The sequence below is a fragment of the Corvus brachyrhynchos genome, unplaced genomic scaffold (assembly GCF_000691975.1).
Source record: "Corvus brachyrhynchos isolate BGI_N302 unplaced genomic scaffold, ASM69197v1 scaffold522, whole genome shotgun sequence".
NCBI lineage: Eukaryota > Metazoa > Chordata > Aves > Passeriformes > Corvidae > Corvus > Corvus brachyrhynchos.
In genome coordinates, this window is record NW_008236649.1 from 779,008 (window position 1) to 804,266 (window position 25,259).

The 25,259-nt window shown below is 42.9% G+C and overlaps 1 protein-coding gene across 1 annotated transcript in view; it reads right to left on the reverse strand.

Annotated features, from left to right (window-relative positions):
• The window catches only part of ABCC3 (ATP binding cassette subfamily C member 3), a 32,296-nt gene that overhangs the window by 2,944 nt on the left and 4,093 nt on the right, over window positions 1–25,259 (reverse strand). The window contains exons 5-24 of the mRNA XM_017726791.1: window positions 24,316–24,447; window positions 20,069–20,287; window positions 17,596–17,773; window positions 16,622–16,783; window positions 15,552–15,644; window positions 14,037–14,240; window positions 12,672–12,818; window positions 12,185–12,272; window positions 11,175–11,241; window positions 9,909–10,035; window positions 9,406–9,582; window positions 8,384–8,551; window positions 7,486–7,669; window positions 6,456–6,561; window positions 5,608–5,761; window positions 3,993–4,200; window positions 2,908–3,218; window positions 1,996–2,195; window positions 1,771–1,897; window positions 723–824 (exon numbers count right to left, since the gene is read on the reverse strand). Of these exons, the coding sequence (XP_017582280.1) occupies window positions 723–824; window positions 1,771–1,897; window positions 1,996–2,195; window positions 2,908–3,218; window positions 3,993–4,200; window positions 5,608–5,761; window positions 6,456–6,561; window positions 7,486–7,669; window positions 8,384–8,551; window positions 9,406–9,582; window positions 9,909–10,035; window positions 11,175–11,241; window positions 12,185–12,272; window positions 12,672–12,818; window positions 14,037–14,240; window positions 15,552–15,644; window positions 16,622–16,783; window positions 17,596–17,773; window positions 20,069–20,287; window positions 24,316–24,447 (3,154 nt within the window). The remainder of the gene's footprint in view (window positions 1–722; window positions 825–1,770; window positions 1,898–1,995; window positions 2,196–2,907; window positions 3,219–3,992; window positions 4,201–5,607; window positions 5,762–6,455; window positions 6,562–7,485; window positions 7,670–8,383; window positions 8,552–9,405; window positions 9,583–9,908; window positions 10,036–11,174; window positions 11,242–12,184; window positions 12,273–12,671; window positions 12,819–14,036; window positions 14,241–15,551; window positions 15,645–16,621; window positions 16,784–17,595; window positions 17,774–20,068; window positions 20,288–24,315; window positions 24,448–25,259) is intronic.

Here is a 25,259-nt window from a genome sequence, read left to right on the forward strand (position 1 = left end):
CCATCAACTTTAGCAGAACACTGCCAGATTTCTGCCAGCTCAAGCTCTGGTTTATAACATGTATCACACATCTTGTCTAGCTACCTTTTTCTTTCCAGGTTAAATATTTGATCTCCAGAACCGTTTACTGCAGCTCTCCTCCACTTCCTAATTCTTAGTATGTACACAGGGCTAACAAACCAGTGTGTCCAGAGAGCAGCTTTCCTGGCACAGCTCCATCTGCCACCTTCAGAAGTCTTTGGCAGCAAAGGTAGGTGATTGGATGATTTCCTGGATTAGCAGTACAGCGTTCCTAGAGATGTTCTCTCATGGGAGGTGAGGAGTGATTAAGCTGATTAAATAGAAATACTACTGAAAACATGTGCAAGGCCTGATAATTGTACTGCAGCTCTGCTCGTGAGCAAGACCATGGCATCAGCCACACAGGTAAGACTGTGCACCAAACACTCCAAACCCAGAGGGACCAATATTCTGATGTGAAACTCATCTCCTGTGCTACAGCCACTCACAGCAGCAGAAAATCAGATGCTAAGAACAGGCTGCATGATAGCAATAATAATTTGGAGCTGTGATAGCATAAATTACAGTTCAGAGCATGACATTTGTTCAGGTTAAATGATAGAGCAGCAACCATCTCTCAACAGCCTGAAAAAAGACCATGTAAATGTGTGTATTAAAATTTTCAGCTTGTTGCTGAGCATGCTGGACTAATGGCAGCTAACCTCTGTTTCAGTTTCTGAATACTCTTTTATTCTTTCCACAGCCACAATATTGGTTTCAAGTTCAGAAGTCATTCGGACCATCCAATTCAGAGACAAGGTCACCTTGGGGAAGACAAGGAACAAAATATCACCCCCAGAGGAACAATATATATAATAAAAAAAAAACACACAACCAAAACAAACAAAACAAAACCTCAAAACAACCCTGCCCCCCCCAAAACCAAAACAACCCCCCCAAAACAAACAAAAACCCAACAAGAAGAAAACACCAAAAACCCCACAAAAAAGCCCCAAAAAAAAAAAACCTAACCCCAAAAAAACTCCAACAATAGCAGACACTGCTATTAAGACATGGATTCACATTAATGTTACAAATGAGATAATTACCTTTGCATTAAAGTTAATACAGTTACTGGGACAAGAAGTCTACAGATTATTGGGTGCTTACATGAAGAAGTGTATGATGATGCCTCTTGCTGATTTAACACTCGGCCCTCTCAAAGAAAGTTGGATTGAAGTCATTCCCCAAATCACGCACTTCACTGGGAAACTGCTAACAGCAACTCTGCACATGCATGAACTAAAATGCTTCTGGCAAGAGTGAGGCCATTAAATCTGCTAAATTCTCCACACTGGGTCAGTACAGTTTGCCTTGTCTAATTATAAATCCTACTGATCTGCCTGTGATTACCTGGACACACCAGTGTGCTGCACAGCAGGATTGATGCACGACACATTAAGCCCATGCTGCTCAAATGGTCTGTTCTTGATGTTCTGATCTGACACTTCCCGAGACTCCCATGTGCCACCCCTGAGGATACTGGGGTGCAGCACAGCCTTGATGCTCCCAAAGTGCCCTGAGATCCTCCTTCATGCAAGCTTGCTGATGATTTCAGCACTCAGTGTAAATCTCTATTGTCCAAACATCCCACGACTCATTTTAATTACTTCCTTATTAACTCCAGCTTTAGCAAGTACTTAAATTATTGCTAATAGATCCACATCATCTACAAAAATGCAAAGCCCCCAATAAAGCTGTAACACGTACCTGTAAGGCGTAGGACACTGACAGTCCCACCAGGCCAGCATTCAGGCTGGTCCTACCAACCACAGCGAAAAGGGCAGCAAAAAGGACAATGCAATTCCCCACAAACTCAACTCGGATGCCCAGCCACCTGGGAAGAAGGCAGGTGTAAGCAGAGTGGGAAAAGGTTGCCTGGGATCAGTTTTGCAAACAGGGTTATCTAAGTGGAAACAAGAAATGACGTTTTACCTGTTTGACACTATGCCAGGATAATAACTCTTCTGATTTTCATCAACCTTCATATCACTGATGTCCACAAAGGCCTTCACTCTCCTGTAGGCTCTGATGACACTGGCCCCTGACACAGTCTCTGAGAAGTGGGAGTAGATGGGGGATCTGCTCACAGACTCCAGGCGCTTCAGCTGGCGGGAGGTTGCGACGTAGAATCGCTGCCATTTTTCACAGGAAATTGAAAGGTTAATGAAATACTTTCGCTTTTAATTAACAGTGAAGAATTTCTTAGGTTAAGGATTTAAAGGAGATTGCTACTAATGCACTTCAACCCTCTGAAATATTGTCTATAATTAAGAAGAATATCAAGAAAGTTACCTTTACATCATTCCACAAAAGAGCATTGGGTAACTGCAATTTCTTTAGACTAAAGTTGAATTTATCTATGTCCCTTTAGATTTAGTTAATATAATCTAGCAGAATGAATCCATTTGTAGGAGCCTCATTTTCCAAGAAAACAAAATGTGCATTTGCACCTCCATTATCAGGTCTCTATTTAAAGTCTGTGAAATAAGCTTGATTGTTGCTCAGAAATCAATAAAATTGATGCTTTCTATTTTCATCATTTTAATTCCTCACTACCTTGAAAACTTACCAGTATGTCAAATATATCCACACTTTAATATATTGACATGCACTGGAGCGCTGGCTCCAGCAGTAGGCTTACTTTTTATTACTTAAAAGCTAAAACAGGTTATGTCTATCTATTTCACAGCCACATCTTGCAGGACATTTCTTTTCCTGAGAAAAGTAAATAATGTTTTGTTTATATAAACACATAGCTACTTCAGATACTTCCATTTTCCCCCCAAGTCAATGTTGTTTCTCCTAAAAAGAAAAGGAATGGAATAACTGCAATAGCAGTCACACCTGAACAAAGAAGTAGAGAATTGCCAGTGGGACTATAACCACGGTGAAGAGCGGGGTGCTGGCTATGATGACGATCATGGTGGACAAGGAGGTGAAGAATGTCCCCAGGAACATGAGGATGGTGGGCGGGATGACCTCGTCGATGACGTAGATGTCCTTGGAGAAGCGGTTGATGATGCGCCCGGTCGGGGTGGTGTCGTAGAAGGACTGTGGGGTGTGGAATTTGTTCTCCAGCAGCGCAGCGTGGAGGGTCCGGGCGGCGTTGATGCCCCCCATGGCCAGGGTGAAGGAGCAGATCAGCACTATGAGCCCTGGCAGGTGAGGAGCAGATGTGTTATCCTGTGATGTCCACGATTCACAGCTCCCTGACCCCTGGCAGTTCCTGCTGTACTCCAAGTTTGTTTTGCTTCACTTTATTCCCTGCCCACCCTTCTCATCCTGTGCACATCAGCATCGCATCCACTGCTGCTTAAGGCACAGGAACATCTGTGGGATTCACCATCCTGTCTATGGAAAACAGACACACAACCATCTTCCTGCTGTTTTCCACAAGCCTCCATGAAGTCCTAATGCTACAGCTTCACCCCAACCCTTCATCCCCTTCTGCACTGAAGTTTTCATGTTTTCTTTCCAACTTGCCTCTCTCAAGATTCCACATCACCCGTTCAAGCCCCCCCTGCCAGGGGCTTCACAACACAATTAAAAGCGTTGGGCTGAGATCAGACTTTGTAGCTCCAGGTTACAGGAGCTCCTTAGGATAGGAGTTGGAGGGCAATTTTTATAGAATCATAGAATCACAGAATGCCTTGGGTTGGAAGGGACCTTTAAGACTACCCAGTTCCCACCCCCCCGCCACTATCCCAGGTTGCTCAGAGCTCCATCCAACCTGGCCTTGGACACTTCCAGGGATGGGGCAACCACAGCTTCTCTGGGTACCCTGTGGCAGGGCCTCACCACCAGCACAGCAAATAATTTCTTCTTGATATGTAATCTAAACCTACCATCCTGCCACCACAGCTTTCTGATCTCTTACCTTCTTACCTCTTTCCTAAACATTGGGGCATGATGATTTTACCTGCCCTCACCTTGCAAGAGGCCCAGGGCAGCGTAGACCCCGATTCTCATGGCTGTGTTGTGCTGAGTCCCATTTACCACGGGCTCGTTGGTCCAGTCACTGAGCCACACATTGGCCCCGATGGCAGCAGCATTTTGACAGCAATACAGGAAACAGATCACCAAAGAAATGACAGGGCTGACAGCCTTCATGTACTGCCAGAACACCGTTAGCTTTACCTGCAAAATCACACACCAAAGCTGGTTTGTACAACCCACACAAGCTGGAGTTTAAAAGAGAATTAAGAGATAGAAAAATTCTTGGTGAGAGGAACTGCTGACAAAACTTTAACACCCTCTGACACCAATCTAACTCAAAACTGCCCAAACTCTTAAACACCACAGAGAAAGGTTCATCTGCCTGAGCTCCCTGTCAGGGTGATGGCTTTCAAAACAACTCAGAAACCTCTCTAAAATACTCTTCCCCTCCATGTTGAGGATCTGTCCTTCATTCATTTCGTGGGGTTTTAGTTTTTAAGACTATGTCAGGGGGAGGGGGGGGTGGGAAGAAAGAAAGAAGGCTGATCAAATAGCAGCAACAAGAATGGGAGCCAATATTTTCAGGCAGAAGAAGCAACTTGGCAGAGTATCGTACTCAAGACTACTTTAAATAGCCTATTTAAGGAGAAGTGTTGAACATGCCTCCATTCTGTGTCTTCACAGCAACTTAAATGAGGTACCAAATGCTAATGCACCCCAACAGGAACATAAACAGATGATGTTTATGGCAGTAAGTAAAAGTGCTGTCCCTAAGGTAGTGCAAAAAGGCAGAAAAGCAAAAGGAGACAGAGACTCAGGACAAAACTCAGTCCTCAGAAAAAAGCATAAGAAGGGATAATTAAAAGAACAAGCGTTGTTGATTAGGAACTTTGAAGGCTAAAATAATCCACAGAAAAAGCTGATTGCATGTCTGTGCCATGGACCCCATACATCAGACTAAACAGAGCACACTGAGCCTTCTGAACTGAGGGAAGGGGCTTTTTTCGAATCAAACCTCCCTGCTCCTCTTCCATCTGCTGCTCCTTTCTGTCCCTTTCTTTTACTTTTGTGTTCCCACCTTCTCTTTTTTCTTGTTCCCATTTCTCTCCCTGGCCCTACTCAGGAGGAATACAGCCCCTTTGTACCTACAACCACAAAATACTCTGGAGTTGGGCTGGCAGGTATTTAGGCAGAACAGCCCCGCTGGCACGCAGAGGCAGCTGGCTCGTGTAACCCAGTGCTGCAGCTGGACTCAGCAGCAGCCAAACAGTTTAAAAACCAGCAGTGCTGAAAGCTCTGAGAGGCAAAGGCAGGGCTGATGGAGTGCAGAGCTCTGCAGTATCGGGTGACTGTGGAGGGAGCTGGAAGAGATTTTTTTTTTCCTTTTTTTTTTCCCTTAAGTATATAGGGCTAGCTAGGTGCCAAAACCTCTGCCAAAATCCCTAATCTGAATGATCAGTGGCCACTAGATTAGTGCCTAAAGCATGCAGTTGTGATTTATACAACACATTTAACAGAACTGGATCAAATGTTAAAATAAAAAGGATTTTTTTTTTTTTCCAAACAGGAAAAAAAGGTAGAAAAGGGGAGGGGGGAATCAAACCATACCCTGCCTGTTTCAGTGGTTTCAGCCTGAATAAGTTTCTCGTTAGCATTTTTTCTTGGCAGAGGAGGCTCTGCTGGCTTCTTCTCACAGACTCTTCGTTTCGTTGACATTTTGTTGGGACATTCTCCTCCCTCAGAAGACACTACACTAAGTTGCCTAGTTAAAACAAAAGAGTCATTAGGAGAAAAAGGGCATATTGTGGCAGTGCTAAAGCAAGGCTGGGATGTGAATTGGATTTATTCCCAGCTCTTCTACGAAGTTCCCATGCCAGCCTCACTCACAGCTGTGGGTGCTTGCACCACCCCTCTGCATTTTCAGGGATGCCAGAAATACAGGATCTATGAAAGGCTGCAGCAGAGCCTGAGCTCCTTGGAAAAGGCCTTTAGAGGCTTCATGGCAAGGCAGACATTTCAAACTAAACCCTGAGCTCCTCTGTTTTCATACCAGCAGTAGAGCTGGACAGCACCTGTGGGTATGAGCATAAAACCTTTAAAGATTTCCAAGGCTCCCAATGGAAAGGTGCAATTCAAGGGGTTTATTTATCACACATCTGGTAGCAGTTCAGTGTTGTGTGGGTAAATACACACAGTGGTGTTACCTGAGAACCAGAGAGTTGCTTTTAGAAATTGGTTCAGTCCAGGCTGAAAGAAGACTGAAGGAAGAGATGTCGGATCTTCACGTTTACTTTTAAAAGTGTTCACGTTTACTTTTAAAAGGATACTAAACCAATTTATTTACGAGAGGAAATTGAGGAAACTAAAGCCCAGGTGGAGGAGCAGCAAGTGACTGACATCTGAAAGATGTTTTTTTCCCCCCAGACAGACTAGAAATGCAAGGATCTCGTGTTTACCTAAGAAACTGCTTGCGGACCTCGTTTGTCACAGGCTCGTTATCGGCCAGGTCTGTGTGGATGCTGAGGGTGTCTTCAGCCAGCAGCACTTCCTCCTCCTCCAGCACTGCAAGACAAGATCACACCTCAGATTTTCTGCCACAGAAAAGCACAGGGAACCCAGAGAAAGGTGGCTATACAAAGGGAGAGTAATGAAAACCAAAACCCCAGCAGGAAAATCACAGTGCATAAGCTCCCCCCTAGCTCTGCTCATATCCCTTCTGTGCATCACTTCTCCTAACGAAACTGCAAAATCTTGTGAGGCAGGTTGGCTGCCAAATGCATTTATATCACATCCCTTTAAGCCATCAGAATGCCAGGCAATAGTGTTAGAGTTGCTTCTAGCTAAATTCACTCATAGGGCACGTTCTAGGCATGACCCTGGGCTGGGGGAGTCACATCAGGAGTCCTGCAAGCCTCTGCTGTGGCTGGAAGGTGCCGTGCACGTTCCTCTGCGTGGCTGGAGAGCAGCAGTGCTGCAATCACAGAGCGTGGGAACACTGTCACACAGGGGAAACATCCACCAGAATGCTTTCATCTTGCATCATTTTGTGAGAATCAAACCAGGCTGAAAAGCAACCCAAGATTAAATTGTCATTTGAACTTTGCTACACGAAAAAAAACCCCAACCACGTATAAACAGAAAACACAGCAGACTCTGGGTAGCCCGTTTGATAGCAAGCCCAGTTTGTTCTTGGCTATTCCGTCTCTGCTGAGCTTGACCTTGCTAGTTGTAAAATAAATTCCCAAGTTTAAAATAATTTCTAAGACAAGAATTTCTTTTTTCTAGGACAAACCACATGAAATTTTGAAAGAAATTTGTGAAAAGATTTCTCAGTCATACAGACCTGGCCACGGACAATAATTTTCACGGTAGTACAGAAAGGCAAAGGCCAGGTTGCCATGAAGAACCAGGGACACTTTACAGAGAAAATATCTGTAACCTTGTTGACAAAAAAAAGACATGTCTTAAGAAAAAACAATACTGTACTTGTTGGTTCATCCTCTTCAATGTCTTCATCCAGTGCATAATTCCGCAGGAATTCTGCAAAGGCCTTGTTTTGTTTCAGAAGGTCTTGGTAAGATCCCATTTCAGAGATTTTGCCATCTACCAGGACAATTATATGGTCTACCTGAGGTAGGAAGCTAATGCCATGGGTCACCAGGATTCGGGTCTGGATAGGGAAAAGGAAAAAAAACCCACAAATCTCTCAGTTGCACTGAGGGGACTGACAGTACACAGCAAGCTAAATACTACATTTTTGGGACAGGGAGTGAATTATTGTGTCAAGGTGAAATTCCCAGTGAAATAACACTGTCCATGTCAGGCAAATCAGCTTGGAAATACGTACATGAACTCACTATGCTCCTACTGCTGACAAAAACAGAGGAAAGTAAACACACTGAATTATCATTCCCTCCTTCCCTTATGCTGATTTTCTTTGCAGCCCTTTTCTTTTGAGCTCTGAGATGACCTGAGAAGATGATAGCAGGAGTGGAAGGTGCAGCAAAGCCACTGGTTGTTATTGCCAAAGTCCTCTGTAACATCTGTATTTGGTGCAGCTTCCTGGCTGCCTCGGAATAACAACAATTAACACCACCAGCCTGTGCAAGTTCCAGCACATACCTTGTTTTTTGGAGATCTCACACAGGAGGGATTTTAAAAGACAGGGCAGGTTTCTGCCTCTACACATTCTGACCAGACCACAGCGTTGCTGGGCCTGTGTGAGCAGCGTTTCACTGCAGCCTGGGCTGTGAGGAAAGGTGCTCACATTGCCAGCTACACACAGAAATTCAGGAATGAGCTGGCACTCAGGCCTGGGTGGTGAAACAGCTCCGGTGTTCCTGAGTTTGTGTGTGTTTCTAAGAGGATCTAAACCCCAGCTTACTTTTCCCTTCAGGACCCCATCCGGGCCAATGACTTTGTCGAAGATGTGCTTGGCCACGTGGGAGTCCACGGCGGACAGGGGATCGTCCAGCAGGAAAATGTCCGAGCTGCTGTACACGGCACGGGCCAGGCTCACCCGCTGCCGCTGCCCCCCCGACAGGTTGATGCCCTGGAGGGAGACAGGAGAGAACAAAACGTGTCACACAAAAGCTCTGACTTCTCATGGTTCTCACCCAGCCCAGCACTCGGGTGCTACACTGAAACATGAGACATTGGAGAGAACAACCCACCCAGAGACAGGCACAGAACGCCTCTAGATCTGCCTGTTCACTGCCAAGCTTTCCACTCACCCAGCAAGCTGGAGATGGAGTAAGTCTCTTTTTAATAAGCTCCTAAAGGGAGCTGTTAAAACACAAAACTATAAAAAGCAAAACTGTCAATCAGGATGTAAAATGCAAATTTCAAAGCAAGGCTGTGGCACCTGGAACATCTTCCACATCTTGCATTTTACACACAAATCTACATCTCCATGCCATTTCCTGAAATCTAGCTCAAACTTAGTGGCCTACGAAAAAAGAATATATTTGTTGGTAATCACCGGTGTAAATGTTTCTCATTAAAATGTGTTAAGGGATAATCATATAATTTTTTTTTTTCACTTGAAGCACAACCACATGTTCCCTCCCTTTTTATCCCTAGAGGAAAAGGAAGGCCTCCAGTGATTCTGGACAGATGCACCTTTACGATTCATGACAAATAGAGGGTACGCTGATCTTCCAGGGCTGGATGTGTAATTCTGCATCACAATACACACACAAGCCTAAAGTTACAGAAAAATTTAAGTCCAAGTGCTTTCCAGAGAACTGCCCTGCATGTTTTGGTGTTGATTGTAGCACAGATGCCACTGTGAAGATCAAATCAAATCAACTGCTGACTTTACAGTATTCTCTCTTTAGCTAGAGCGGATTCACCAGGTAGGTCTGACTTGAAAAAAAACCCCAAAAAACTACCTAAAAAAATTACCTTCTCTCCTATCTCAGTTTGATCTCCTCCTGGCAGCACTTCCAGGTCAGTTTTTAAAGCACAGGCCTCCAGGGCATTTTGGTATTTTTCCTCATTAGGAGCTTGGCCAAACAAAATGTTATCTTTCAGCGTGGCATTCTGGATCCAGGCTTGTTGAGGCACATAAGCAACAGAACCCTAGAAAAAGGGGAGAGAGAGAAAACCTCTGCCTTGTAACAAGCAAGAACTCATGCTTAGAGCTCTGGGTAAGATCTTCAGCACATATACAGCTCCTGGTTCCTATACATTCACATCATATGTATATGTGTGCTAACTGCTCATGTATCGTTGATCAAATCAGGAATGTAATTTCATATAAAAGTGGGCAAAACTCAAACATGCAGACAAGCTGCCAGAGGAGCAACTAGAATTCCCTCTGCAGCCTCAGATGCATTCTAAGCAAGGGCAGGCAAAAGCAGCACATTTCCCTACCATCATTAAATGGTTTCATAAACAACACCAACCTTCACAGCCACTTCTCCTTTCAGCTTTTCCATCTCACCCAGGAGAGCAGACACCAGAGAAGACTTTCCACAGCCAACATGGCCAACAATGGCAACCAAAGAACCACTGGGGACCAACATATTTATACTGTGGAGGAAACAGGCTGGAAATTAATTAAACATTAGTTTACTATGGAAATCAGGGGTCTTTAAACCAGGGCTGAAATACACAGTCACAGCCTGACTGGATATAATAAGCAAAGCTTGGTCACTGGTTTTCTCCTCCCTTTCTTGCATACAATCAACTGTAACCAGAACTTGAGAAGCAAATGAAAACTCAGCATAATTTATCTTGCTGGTTGCTAAAGCAGTCGGATTGTTAATAAGCCTTCTAAGACTCTTTCCTGTGTTGTATCAATCCATCTGCAAGTCAAATTGGGTTAATAACCATTTTGAAAGCAGACAATCTTCCAGAAGTATTTTGGGGTTTGATTTTAAAACCAAAAGCAATTGTTTGAAAGTAGTGAGTGAATACATCCCATCTAAAAAATGTTCAAACCACTTTAGAACTGTATTTCCAGTGCTGGTAAATAGGGCTCACAGTGACACAAGAAAAACAGGACTTCCCCAATTAAAATCCTTTACTGTTTTCCCCACTATGTTCTTAAAGGTACTGCTTTAGGTCCTGAAGGTGAACCGATACAAAAATGACTGATGGACACAGTCTCTCTGCCATCAAAGTGCTTTTCACTAACAAAATCAAGCCAGACTTCTGTTTACACAGATCCTGATGCATAACAGAAGGAATATATGCTTCCAGGCAAATTTTATGTTCATTCAAATAGGCAAATGCACAGAACATTCACCCCCACAGTCTGGAGATGGCCCTTCCACTGCCACAGGGATGAGTCTGCCACAAGACTCTTCAAGGAACAGACCACTGCTGGCACACCTAGGTCTAAACACAGACATTTCAACTGTCCTCAAAATCCATCAGATCAATTTGATTTGTCCAATGCTTCAGTTAAAAAAATGTCTGTTTAAGGAATTTACGTAGCCTGTCTTTCAATAGGTAACCATTTCATGCTGGTTGCTGTGGAGGTAAAGCCTTACAGCCTTGTTCTATAAAGCCCAAAGACCACGAGGCATGAGGGTTGGCTCCACGTTTTAAAGGCAGAAGAGATGCTGACATATGATGCATGGTTTTTACCAGAACCTTTCCAACAGACCTCCCAGGACCCAGGAACCAAGTAGATGTTGTATTGCAACTGCACAAAGAAATCTTACTCTTTCAGCGTTGGCTTAAGCTCCTTTCCCCAGCTGAACGTCGCATTTCTTACACTGATGGCATTGCCTGTGTGGCAAAAACGCAACAACAGAGGAGCAGGAAATGTGTTACACACAACAGCACAACTGAGAACAGGCTGACAGAGGGATCTTTATTTACACACACTGCATTTCCCTTTTCTGCTGGCACGGGAAGCACAGGCTCACGCCTGTGGGTCACAAGACAGGCTTGTTCAGAGTGAAAATAACTGACTGCAGCTTAAGCTATAGACTGTGACCCGACAGATCTAGGGAGCTGAAAAGATGCCCTGCTTCACCCTGCCCTGGTGGGGCTGCTCCCAACACGTGCTGCTCAGCATCAGCACAACTTCAGAAACCCCTTTCAAGTCAGTAGGAGATCACTGCATGCTGTTGACTTTGACGTATCAGATTAACTTTGACATTCTGCAGCTTTTTGCTTGCCACACTTAACAAGTTATAGATCCACAGGTTTTCTTTGCTTCCTGGTGGGGTGGGGTAGAACAGTAACTGCATGGCAGCCACGTGGCCATCCCTCTTCCTCACACACAAGTTTCAAGCCACTGTTACTTGATAAAACACATTTTTTTGAGACCACCTGGCTTGCTCAATTGTTTTGGGATATTGTTTTGAACAGAAGTAACCAAACTGCTCACAAAGTTCCTGAGCATTTGTGCAGTGTGAAAGGTTTGAACAGGTCTTGCTGTCCATAGTCAGTGGATGCACTCCACGTTCAGCACAGGTAGCGTCCAGCACATTACAGATGCAAACTCAGGCCCAAAATCAGCTCAAAAATATGGCCAGAAACTTTTCTGATTTCCACATAGCCTGAACACTAAACACATACTTTTCAGAGTAGCAGTTTCTTCCCTTTTTTTTTAACCCAAGATTACCATTGTTATTTTCTTTTTGCCTTTCTTTATAGCTCAACCAGTCCAAAAGAGATATGCCTGCTGCACGAGCATAGCTTAGAAAAATATCAGCATCTTTACCTGGTGCAATCACTTCTGTTTCCACACAATTTGGATCAAGTTCATCATGACTCAGGAACTGCTGAATTCTCTTTAGGGAAACGCTTGTCTAAGAAAAGAATGTGGTGTTATTTCATCATTCTTTTAATGAGAACGTAGTGCTCTTACTACTGCAAAAGAAAGCATGCACAATGCCTTGAGCTTCCCCCCATGGGCTTCCTGAACAGTGAGTCATTCTTTCCCTGCAATGAATTTATGCTGAAATTCAAGCTTTTAACTGTGAAATTTCTCACACCAAGCTGAGTTTATCTGAGCAAAGCAAAATTCACACAGCCAGACTCACTGAGAAGATGTCAGGCTTTCCAATGCAGGGCAACAGGAAAGAAAGGGTATTAAAAGGAAAACCAGCTAACAGGCAGATCCAAGGGATCTCTGCATTCCAGAAATTAAGGATATGGTCTTTCTGTTCAAATTTTTCAGAACAACCCGTTCTCCAGGCCCTTCTTACCTGTGCAATGTTGCTAATGACTTGTGGAAGCATATTGAGGGGAAACTTCAAGATATTGAACAAGGACAGGGAGACAAAAGCCTTTTCTGCATCCAGGATATTCTTCTCATCCACAGAGACATACACAGCAAATGTTGTCAGTGCTACCTGAAGGCCAGAAAGGGAGTTTACTGTGAGATGTGTGGTATATTCTGACATTTTAAAAGCACTCAAGCCTGACAGGCATCTTGGAAATAAAAGTATCAACCACAAAACCAGGAAAATTCCTCATTTCTGACCTTTTCAATATGCTTTAAGAATGACAAGTCCTATGGACAAGGTGGTACAAAAAAAGGGCACGCAGAATAAAAGAACTTTCAGGTTTCTAATGGCTACATTCAGTTGAACTAAGAGTTTCAAGAGGTGAACCACATGTCTTGGGCAAATAAAAAGGAAAAGCTGTTATCAGGTCGTGGTTTCTTCCAGCTCCACCCAAGCAAATTTTCCCATTGTAAACTGCAGGCTAAACAAACAAGATTCACTGCTCAGTAGAAAAGGGAGTGGAATCCAAGTTATTTGCTGGCTTGCTGTATGACAGGGGCCATCCACTGTGGAAGGACCATCCTGTGCAGCAGACTCACAGTGAGCAGGAACAGGAATGTGCACTGAAGGGAGTGCAGTGACTTTAAGGAACCATGAAAAGGGCAGGACCTCCAGGCTGTTCAGATCATTCCTGCAGGGCTGGGCCTTTGATCTCAAGAAAAGTTGGCTGGGAATAGTTTTGACCAAGGACTTATTTGAATGGTTTAATTCACCAAAACCCTTTCTGCAAAAGGGATCACAGTCCAGTGAAGTGGAAAATAGAGGAAAAGACAAAATTGAGGAAAAAGCATTTCAGAGTTGGCAATGTTATCATTTGGGCTTCAGTTTCCACATTAAATCAATCTCTTTTTTGGGTTGTAGAATAATTTAACTACTCCCTCTCTCACTAAAACAAGCAGAGCACTGTAACACGAAGGTAGAAATGAGAGCTAAAGACAGACGTTGTCCTGACTGACTCAATTAAAATTTCTTTTGCTATTCACAGATCTCTCTGAGGTTTCAAATTCTAGTTTCAATTTGTTATGGAAAGTACTTTGAAGTGGTTGGAAATTCTCCTGTGACAGCTATTCCCAGCTTCCACTGGCAGGCTTTATCACAAAATACTTTAATACCGATTAACAAAGGGGCTCTTGAGAACAGGGAACTCTGATTCAAAGCATGTGAGTAATTTCTTCAAAAAGTATTTACATTTTATTCCTATGTACATTAGCAAGCAGAAAGCCTCAGACTTATCCTTCAAGGGTGCACTTGTACAGCTCAGAGGGCCATGCAAATTCAATTTACCAGGAAGGGTGCACTGATCCAGGCAAAGGTGGACAGAGAGTTGAGGTAGGCAGATTTTTTCAAAACTCTCAGCTCATTCTTCCGGATCTCCAGGACCTTTTCTGAAAAGGATGGTTCCCAAGCATAGAGCTTCAGCACCTTGATGCCACCCAGGATCTCGTTCATTAATTTAATGCGGGAGTCTTTGTATCGCATTTGTTCCACCTGGGTTATAAACAGAGCAGACAGAGAGTCACAGCCAGGACTACAGAAGAGCTTTCAACACATGTCTCACAGCTGTGGTGGCCCTCGGGCTATTTCTGAAGAGGATGCAAAAGGTAATTACAAAAATCCAGACTGTTGTCAGCTTATTGTGCAAGTCAGTATCTCCAAATACACCACAAATCAAAGGAAATGCCTGGAAAGCAGAGTACAAAAGCTTTCCACCCATCTTCACTCTTAAGGGCTACATTTTTAAACCATCTTAAAGAAAGATTCAGGCACTTCACAAAAATACTACCCTATCACTTCCTTTGATTTCTTCAGATTTTTTTTCTTCCTTGTTTGCTCAGTTGTATTTCTTATCCCTTGAAAATTGTGGCTACTCCGAGGGGTTTTTTTCCCTATGTATGAAAATACAGTGCTTCATTCAGTTATTGAAATAAAAACATCCCTGTTCAAATTTATAGACAAAATTCACACACACATGCACAGCAAGTTATGCAGCTCTGAGCATCTCCTAATGGGAAAGGGAGAAAAGGAATGTTACTACTGACATGTCAGCACCCAAGAGATTTTAAAAGCCTGTATGTCTCTTTAAGGCATATAATAATATCACTCTGTTACTAAGGCTGTGCTTAAATGTCATAATTGATATTCATTTTCCAACTCTTACCTTTTTTTACACCAACAGATTGACTTTTAATTTTTTTTTTAATCTTCCAAACAGTCTGATAGGCTGCATAGCACAAACCAGTTACTAGATTTTTTTCTAGCACAAAGCCAGAGGGCACTGTTATATTGGTGTTTTTTCAGCTTTCCCTGACTAGAGACAACTAAGAAAGGAATAAAGGATCATTTTACCTTAAGATAATAAATGAAATTTGGCCCAACTCAGTAGCAGTGAACATCACACCAGCTTTTAGCATAAAACTCAAACTGTCAGGATTTAGCTGCCACCTCTGAAAACATTAATTTGCAGCTTAAAGAACAGCATTTATTTACTCTTTCTCTAGATACTCCTAGAGGAAGATACCAGGTGAAGGGATATGGAGACAAGAAACCTCTTGCTAATCCCAAAAGCTGCTCCAGGGGTATGAAGAAGCCACTGGCTCAGTGACACACCTTTCCCTTAAATTGCATTCAATTCACTATGGAAAAAGCATCTAAGAGGATACAGTTATTAAATATATCAGTACATTCTTACTCATAAGTAAATTGTTGCAAATGGCATCTTATTAACAACCTCTGATGTCTTCATTTCTCATAGCACAGCTGCCAATTTATATAACATTACCTCCTCTGCTGCTACCTTACCTGGAATGCTCTGGTTTTTATTGCTATTGCAGAGTTAAACGGGATAAGTAAGACCATCACAGCAACTCCAGCCAGCACAGAAGGCCCTAAAGTCTGGATTTAAAAAGAAAGAGTAAGTTGTTGTACCTGAGTGCTCCCTATGGTCAGCACTAAAACAAGAACAAGTGATAGGAACAGAAATCAATGTTGACAAGTTGAACTTATCCCAGTGAAGTGCTGTGATTCCACAGCACAACTGTGAAGAGGAGACAGAAAAATAGGACAGAAAAATAACCACTTTGAATTATTATTATTACTATTATTACTATGCTGGTATCGGTGATAGGAATTTTTCTCTTGATTTTTCTCTGATCAGGGGAACTGCCTGTACCCTCAGTGTGAGTACAAACATACAAACTGCTGACTACCAGAGCTCAGCTTCCAGCAGAGCAGTAACTCAAAGCTGCTGCAATTTAATGGCTTTTGGGTTGAAATCAATATGGTTAACTTGGTGCTACTGTTTTATGCAGTAAAAGACATTAACTGCACAGAAACATTTTAAACACTGAAAGCCAGTGCTCAAACTGAACCTGGAATAAACCTGGAACGAAACAAAGTCACTATAGCAAAGAAAAAATTATGGTTATTCCAGGTGAGACTTGTTTCACACTGACTCACACAAAACTTCTTTATGTAGCAGGATATAATCTCTCCATGTGACATTTCTTATGTCCAGGTTTTTGTTTGGTTTGGTTTCTAAACCATTTCCCTCAAGCTCTCATTTGTATCAACTGCTGGGAACAAGAGTCCAAGAGTCCAAGACTGAGCCCATCAACATATAGTGAGGCCAGGGGAAAGATAAAGGCAACATTCTGCTTCAAAAGCCCATCTGCCCTATCAGCTGAACAAAATAATTAAGACACTAAGTGAGGGTGTACAGCAGTAAAAGCTATTTTACTACAGGACAGAACACTTAAAGTTTGTAAAAAATGTAGTGAAGGGTCAAATTGACAAATAAAAAAAAAAGGAAAAAGAAAAAGATTGCACATCATTTAGATGAATTGTGAATAAAATTGTGACAACGTCTGTACCTGCCAGAGGAAATACAAAGCTAGAAATATCTGGAGTGGTGCAGACCACACCATGTTCAGGAAAGTCACCAGGTCCATGAAACGTTGGGCATCCACTGACATCAGGTTGACAATTTCTCCAACGGTAGATGAGCGCTTTGCTGAGTTTGTGATGGCTAAGGACTGACAAGGGAGAGAGCTTCAGTGCATTCACAATCTCCACACACATGGAGAACAAATCCTCAACTATTAGCAAAATGACACTGAGAATGTGCTTCTCCAAAAAGAATAAAATAATTCACCTCATGCCTCCAAGGAACAAGAGCTCATGAAATGGTTTTGCTTATGAGCATCTCCAGCTCAAGCAGTATGTAGCACTCTGAAGAAAACCTCGTTTGGTCTAATGTGCTCATAGCATAAACATGCTCTTCTCCTGGATTCCTATTCTGAACCATGGAATGGTTTGGGTGGGAAGGGACCTTAAAGAACATCCAGTTCCACCCCCCTGCCATGGGACACCTTCCACCATCCCAGGTTGCTCCAAGCCCCATCCAGCCTTGGCCCTGGACACTTCCAGGGATGGGGCAGCCACAGCTTCTCTGGGCACCCTGTGCCAGGGCCTCACCTCCCTCACAGGGAGGAATTTCTTCCTTACACCTAATCTAAGTCTCTCCTCTTTCAGCATTTAAAGTGAACCAGTATTGGTATGTCTAATAACCTACCAGAACACCCATATTACAGTACTGATCACTGGAAAATGCTGTAAAGTATGAAAGAGGTACTCCTAAAAACTCAATGAAATATGTAAAGTATACATACATATATGAAATATGTAAAGTATGAAAGAGGTACTCCTAAAAACTCACCAAACCCCCAATCTTTTATATTCCAGGAGGCTCTCCAACATGGCTAATCTTCCCTAAATATGTGAGCACTGAGACCACCTGCCTGGCTGTACACTGGTGTTCCAGCCCACAAAATGCTTCCAGCCTTACCTTTCGGTATATGACCCCAGTGATCCCAGTCCTCAGCCTCATCCCAGTAACAAAGCAGTACTGGAAGTGCTGGTGAAGGATGAGTGTCTGCAGCACAGCACAGATAAACATCAGAGCTGCAATCAAAAATCCCCACCAGGCTGGGGCGTCTTTGTTCTTAATGAAGCCGATTAATACGCTGTTTGTCAGTAGATTAGGGAAGGAAAAGGAAAAAGAAACAAAAATTTAAAATCACACAGCAAATTTAATGGGACGTAACACAACTTCTCCCAACTACAGCATCCTGCCACATCCTCTGCCTAACCACAAAAAGCAAACAGCCCTCCAGGACATAGGCTGAGCTATGATTTCAGTCGAAGAACACTGCAAACATCCAACAGCAAAACCTTCAGCTCTGTAAGTGAGAAAGTCCATTTGTAAATGAGCCTGAAAATGAAATATGAAGAGAAACTCTTGGTTTCCCTTGGGATTCAGGGTTTAAACACACAGCTGACCGTCTGAGCTCTGTTAGGCAGACCCCCAGGGCAGGAGGCGAATGACAGGACAGAGTAGGGCAGTGCAGCAGAGCAGGCAAAACCAGCTTCTTACCCAAATCCTCTTCAAGCAGCCTGAGTGCTTCTGCCTGGGGTGTTTTCCCACAAAAAAAGCGCTAAATTAAGACATCCTCCTGGATGGATGCATAAAGAGTTCTTCACTCCTATTTTTTTTTTTGTAAAATGGTACCATTTAGCAGGCTACAGCATCTTTTGTTGATAAGCCCTTTCTTACTCCTCACAGCTGCTCTCGCTGCCAGAGCTGCACACTGACACACAGCAAACAAGCAGAGTGACACATGGCAGTGTCCAGTGCTCTCAAAGATCACATTTGTGATTTCAGCCTACTGACCAGAATACTGAACTGTCAAAATATAGGAGAAACAGATATTTGGCTTCATGGTTCAAACAACCAGCAGGAGAAAAATGCACCCGGAAACTACAAATCAGGCAACCAAAGCTTTGTGGTAGAAGCATGAGGTTGCTACATCTTTCTTCTTCCAGTCCAGAGAGATCTTATTTCTGCACTGCTCTAATCATTCATGCTGCAAAAGTGAACAGCTTCAGGAAAACCTCTTCCTGGTAGTCCCAGGGATTCACCAATCTTTTTAGAAACACACGGCTATCTTACATGCAGCCTGCCAGACAGCCATGGCTTTTTCATCTTCCCTTACCATTAGAAGGGCATTTTCCCAGACTGCAGGAATTTAGACTTGAGAAGAAATTCCCCATAATACGCCTTGAGATATCACTGAAACATATTCAGGAATTTATGCAAATTTGAGAAATTCCCAGAATAGGTTATACTTAATGTGTTCTCAGGAGGCAGCCAGCAGCCTCCTCTTCACCAGGGGCTCTAGGAGAAGACAGACTGTCAGCTATTAAATGTCACCATGCTTGGTCAAACTCTCATTTTAGCAAGTTTCTGGGCATGTCACAAACCACCCACAGAACAACATGATCTCAGAACACTGGTTATTTTAAGATACTCAAATAGGAGCAGAGCCTTCTCTTCGCCCTTGCCCTACATCCACCCGTGACCTCCATCCAAGCTCCATTCCTCTCTCATGCATTAACAGGACTATGTGCTTTTCCATTAATAATTGTTTGATAGAAATGCCGGTAATTCCACCATTGCTTTCCTCCTAGTTAATGATTATCTGGTGAATTCCTCACCTTAAGAATAATACTCATGGAGAAAAAAATGTGGGGGTTGTGCAAATTCCTTTATGGGTCAGGCTGAGCAACTGTCCCCCCTGGAGATGGGAGGTAGAGGTGTTCCTCATACAAAGAGAATTTGAGGACAGACCACTTCTCTCATGACCTCTTTCTCTGCTGGGGTTTGGTTTTTTTTTTAATAGAACCATAATTTTCTTTCACATGGAAATTCACTGCAACTGTGCCTCTCACATTCTCATTGCTGAGCACAACTAAGAGCACATGAACTCATCTGAATGGTCCAAAACCTTTCCCAGATGACAGCAGCATGGGCAGAGCACCACATACTGGAGCATCACACATCATCTGCACATCAAGTTATGCCAGAGCTGCGACCACCATCCACACATGAGGATATCAGATGTCCAGAGACCACTGGATCCAGCCAGCAGTGCTTCACTTTGATTTCACAGCTAATCCTTTAGAAATGGGGAGAAATTGCTTTGGACTGCAGCACAGAGCAACAGGTAATTTGTAATTCAAAGCTGCCCACCAGTGATGGGCGATTTGCAAATGGTGCATGTCAGTGAAGCTTGTCCAATTTACAGCTGAGTCCACAACAAAGAACTCCTGTCTCATGGCATTGCAGGGGGAAGGTGAGGGAGCACACACACATGGCACTGTGAGGGAAACTAACTCTGCATTTCAAAAACAAACACCCTGTGCCAAAGCCAAGCCTCCACAGGGATTGCACATAGAAACTACCCACAGAGTAAACCAACCTTAACAGCTGAGGGTTGACGAAAGAGAGCAGGTCTTGTATCAGTTTGAAGAAGGAGCCAATTAAGAAGTATGGCCCAAAGGTCCTCAACAAAGCCTTAAGAAAGGAAGGTTTCCTACTGTGCTTTTTGTCTCTGATCAGGACTTCTGCTTCCTCTGGGCCATCACCAACATGATTGAGCACATGGTTCGATTTCTTCACATATGACACATCCTCTTTTCTAGGGAAACAAAACAGGAGACAATTAACAATGAGAATGGCACCGCCCTGTATGAACAGCACTGCAGGAACACCCCAAAGTCTGCACACTGCTCTGCTCCTGACCAACAGCAGGACTTCCAACACCATCAAGGTGTGCTCAGGATCAGCCACTCTTGTGCAATTGAGTCTTGTTTTCTTTTCTCTTTTCCTGCAGTACCTACGGGGTGCAATCCACAGGCCAGAAAATCAATCACCATGGGATGAGAATGTGGCCAAAAGGAGGAGTAGAGGAAGGCTGGACTTCCTTAGAGGACAGATTTCACCTTGGATCTCCAATTCTTTGTACAGGAATCCTCAAAGAGGTGCTGTGGACATCCCACACAAGGCACCTTCACCTATTCCTTCTGAGCCTGTGTTCGTTGTTCAGTCAGTAGCTGTGCTAAACCTTTAACCTTATCGATCACACAGCTGCTTCCACTGAAGCAGAATGAATCCCCTTGGGGAGACAGGCACTGCAGCAGGCACAGAGCTCTCAAAAATACAAAGTTTTGCATTCGTGGAAACTTGAAATTGAGTACAAACCACAGCACCTCCAAAGCTGGGCCATCCCCAAGATCTGGACCACAGCTGTCCAGATTCTTCCAGGACAGAAACCTTGGGTTTAGGTGCCTAAATTTTACTCAGTTGACAATTTAAGCATTTAAACCCTGTTTGTCTGCATCCATTTTGTTAACCATTCAATAATCATAGGGGTTTTTTCCAACCTTAATGAGTCCAGGATTCTAGGATTCCTTCTGTACTTTTTGCCTCGCTCCCTCTGCCAAATAGCTAACAAAAGTGACTCTTTCACATACTCTTCTAGACTGACTGATGAAAAATGGGCCCAACATGCCCAAACTGCTCTCCAGAGCTCCACGTGGGTTTCGTAGAAACGCCTTTGGGGTTTAGGTGCCTGACTTGTGTTGCCCATCAACAAAGGGTGTGCTCTGGGAAATTATTTCCTCTGTGAATTACTCTCAAACATCAGCCTGGCAACTTTTCTACCCGCAAATATCAAACTGCTGTTGTTTCCTGGGGGCTATGGGACTTGAGAACAATTTCCTGAATGTCAGACAGGAAAGCTAAGTCCAGGTGGAGCAGGGAGAAGGAAATTTGTCTGGGGCACATAAGCTTTACAAGAAAAAAACAGATGGAAAAGACACCCTAGAAACAGTGAAGACTTACCAGAAGGTATTTGAAAAATAACTTGTAAGTACTACCAAGTGAAGTTGAATTTATGATTTTTCATAAAGACTGTGCAGATTTTTTGGAGCTGGCTAGCTGCAGAGTCAAATAATTCCAACAGCCTGCGAGCATTCATTGTGATCACTGTGGCTAACAGTCCACATGTATAAACTTGTCCACATCCTTTCAGAAAAAGCCATTTGCAAATCCCAATGTCTTTGCAATAAAGCTTGAGGGCACGGGGAGAAGCTAAACCAGACAATTTATTTTTCCCCCCCAGAGAACAAAAAACAGTGCTGTCTTTGTCTTTCAGATCAAACCTGGAGAGTTTATGAGCAAAGCCTTGTTTTTCTGGCAACCAGACTGTTAAACTCATTGAAGGATTTGAAGAAACAAGGCTACTTGCCCCTGACTTTGTGCTGTTAAAAATGTTTATTACACTGAGCTAACAGCAAAGCAATGGTTCTCTTGCAGCTAAGAGTCCCAGAGGGAGAAAATGCACTTTTAGTGTTTACTACACGTAGTTAGGTGAGGTCAGGTTTTCAGCAGTGTGTGGGACTGCTCACACCCAGCTTTTTACCAAAGCAAAGACCGTGTGTCTGGTTGCCATTATTAATAGCAGGGCAGGTAATAGGTACTGATTTATCTCATGGGAAAACACAGAGCTTCTCAATGGTGCTGACAAGGCCCTGCATCTTCAGTATGTCTTCATAAGGACAGTCTCTAAAATCACAAGCTAACTAAAAATGAGGGGAAATGCATTCCAGCTCTCTCTTCTCCATCCAGCACTCTTTCTCAGAAGAAACTGCACTTATCAGTAAACTGAGTAGAAACTTCAGCAATACAAGCAAAAGAAAGGAAAAATACTTCTTGTGTGCTTTGTTATCTACAGTCACATTTTAAATCCATGCTGGTCTCTCCTGTAACTCATTAGAAACAAATTAAATTTTAGCAATTATTTAACAGTAACTCACAAGACAGCTGTGAAGCAAAAAAGGTTTGGGAACAACAGAAATGTGATAATCATTACCACAAAACAAGTTTAAAGCTTTAGCTATGTCAGAGCTGCAACTGATTAAGTTTTTAAAAATAAATTACTACTATGTACACTGCAAATACTTTTCATCACACTTTCAACATGTGTACAAATTCACACAGCATTTTGAATGTCATAAAAGCTTGCTCAGAGCAGATTTAATAAGCGTTAAAAGGAAAAAAAAGTATTTACAATGGCTCACAAGCAACTACCACTAATGTTATTTGACATGAAGTAATAGAGAATACCTACTTATAACTGAAGAATAAGCAGAGCTTTTAGAGTTCTATGAAACCCAGAAATCTGGAGTACAGTGATTTGCTTTGTTTTTGCTCTTTCCCCCACCTTACAATCATTAATACAGCTGCCACAAAATTTTACCTGAGCTAAATATGACTCATAATTTATGGCTAAATTCATTGCCAACTGGCCCCAGTTTGTACGAATAGTTTCCAAAATGCAATGAATCCCCTGACAAAACTCCAGGCACGGTTTCTGGTTTCCCAGCAAAAGTTTTCCTGGACCCCAGGCACTCCTGCACGAGGGCTGTGCTCTTACTGTGAAATAGCCTGGAGGGGTAATACTTATGTCTGTGCAAAAAGACCAGAGCCCAGACAATGCACATTATTCAACACCATAAAAATAGAGACATTAAGAAAATGAAAAAAAGCCCCAAAAATAAACCTTGAAGTAGAACTAAAACACATCCACACAGAGCACTAGTGGACAGGTGCTGGTGTTAGTGCTGGAAATGTTTCAAATTTTAGCTGCAAAGTGGAACTCTCCACATCATATTTAGCCTTGCCAAGAAAATTACAACTCTCTCCTAATATTATCAAATAATAGGGTCTTTCCAATTTGGCAAGGACATGCACAGAAGAGAACAGAGGAAAGCCTCCACATGGAGAAGAAATCTCCACAATGAAAGGAAATGGAAGCACAGGCCTCCTCCTTATTGACATTTTTCATTTGAAACACACTATTATCGCATCTATTTGCTTGGAAACATTTTGGACACAAACCAGTGGGAGAAGGAAGTAGAGCTGCACAATAGATAATTTCTTAAGATTAGATCAGGACAGAACATGCAACAAGAAGGAAATCCTCTCGAGCAGGGGTATAACTGTATGCAAGTTCTGACCCTCATCCCATTTCCATCAGACACTAGGATAATTTTGCTGCTAATTTTCCAGGCAACAGCAGTAGGGTCTCAGCAATAAAGCAGGATCTCTCTTCCCCTCCTGCCTTTCACATGTTTTGAGTTTCCTATCTTTACTACTGGGAAGTGAAGACTTGCCCATTGCTGAGAGCCTTAAGGCTAAAAATACTGCCAGGCCAAAAAACTCACAATGGAGATGATGAGGAATCCCTTTTGGTTTATGTGCCCAGAAGCTGTGCTCCAACATGCCTGGGAGGGATGCAATTATGCAGTTAGACAACTACCAGCTCAGTGGTGAAAAGTTGTTCATTTTCTACAACCCAACCAACTCAACAGCTTCTCCTCACACATCTCCAGCCCTTCTCCACATGGGAAGTGGCACCACCTGCCCACGGGGATTTTAAGCACCTAAAAAGTGTGTTGGTGGCACACAAGCCCCACAGGGCTCCTGCTTGCCTCTGCCTAGACATATTAAAATAAGAAAGTTTGACTATTGATGAGTGAAGAGCAGAAAGGTCGAAGTGGTGGGTGCATTTTTAGTTGGCTCATTTTCATGGATGAGCAACTTATGAGTGTTGAAAGGACTCAGATCAAGCTCTCGAGTTTGCAGACTTGTTCGTGTACTCACTGTTTGCACTCTGCTTTTTCTCTGTCCCACTCTTTACTCAGTTGTTGCACGATAGTTTTTGAAGTGTCATCTTCGTTCAGCGACCACAGATCTTTGTCTTCGAGAGGCCTTTTGTACCCTTGAATTGCCATGCTGCACATACGGAGAAAAACAGCCCAATTCAGTTTGGAAAACAGTACTTAAAGCATTGCCAGTAACTCTAGGACTATTAAGCTAACAAAAGCAAGAAGATACTCCACAGAAAGGGAGATGAGAGAATAATTATCACCCTTTGTTCCTTTTATTGATGTTTGCAATTAAGGAAAGGACATGACGTATTTCTGATTACATGTATTTTATTGAAAATACCACTTCAGGAAAAAAAAGGACAATAAAAACCAGCTACGAGAAGCATTTGGATGAAATTGTGGCGTTAAATGGAAACAGTGAAGCTTTAGAAGTGAAAATAATAAAGTCTATCTGGAATAACTGTCAGAGGTGAACAAAATGCAAAAATGAAGCTTACTGGAGTTAAAGGAAAATCAGATTTTTCTGAAAACTACAGTTCCTCAACTGTAAGGGGAATTTTGTCAAAGGGATACAAACATCATAGCTGCCAAGAATCTTGCTGGGGAAGCTGAACACTCTGTAAGTTTAGAAAGATCTCATCCTCTCACTAAAAAGAGGTTTACAGGGCTGTTACCAGGACAATAAAAGTTACACGGGTGGAAGAATGAAGATCTCAACCACTGTGGAAAAACTGGGTCTTAACACAACCTTTGACAGCTGTTCCACTTCTTTATCATGGAGTAGCAGGCCCAACCTCAAATTTGCATCTTTAACACACATACCTTTTGTCAGCAGCCTCGGTGGCAATCATTTGTATACATAACCCAGTTTACTTTCCCTTTTGCACAGAAAACATCCTTATAAAAAAGCATTCACTCACAAACCTCAAAGGAAAC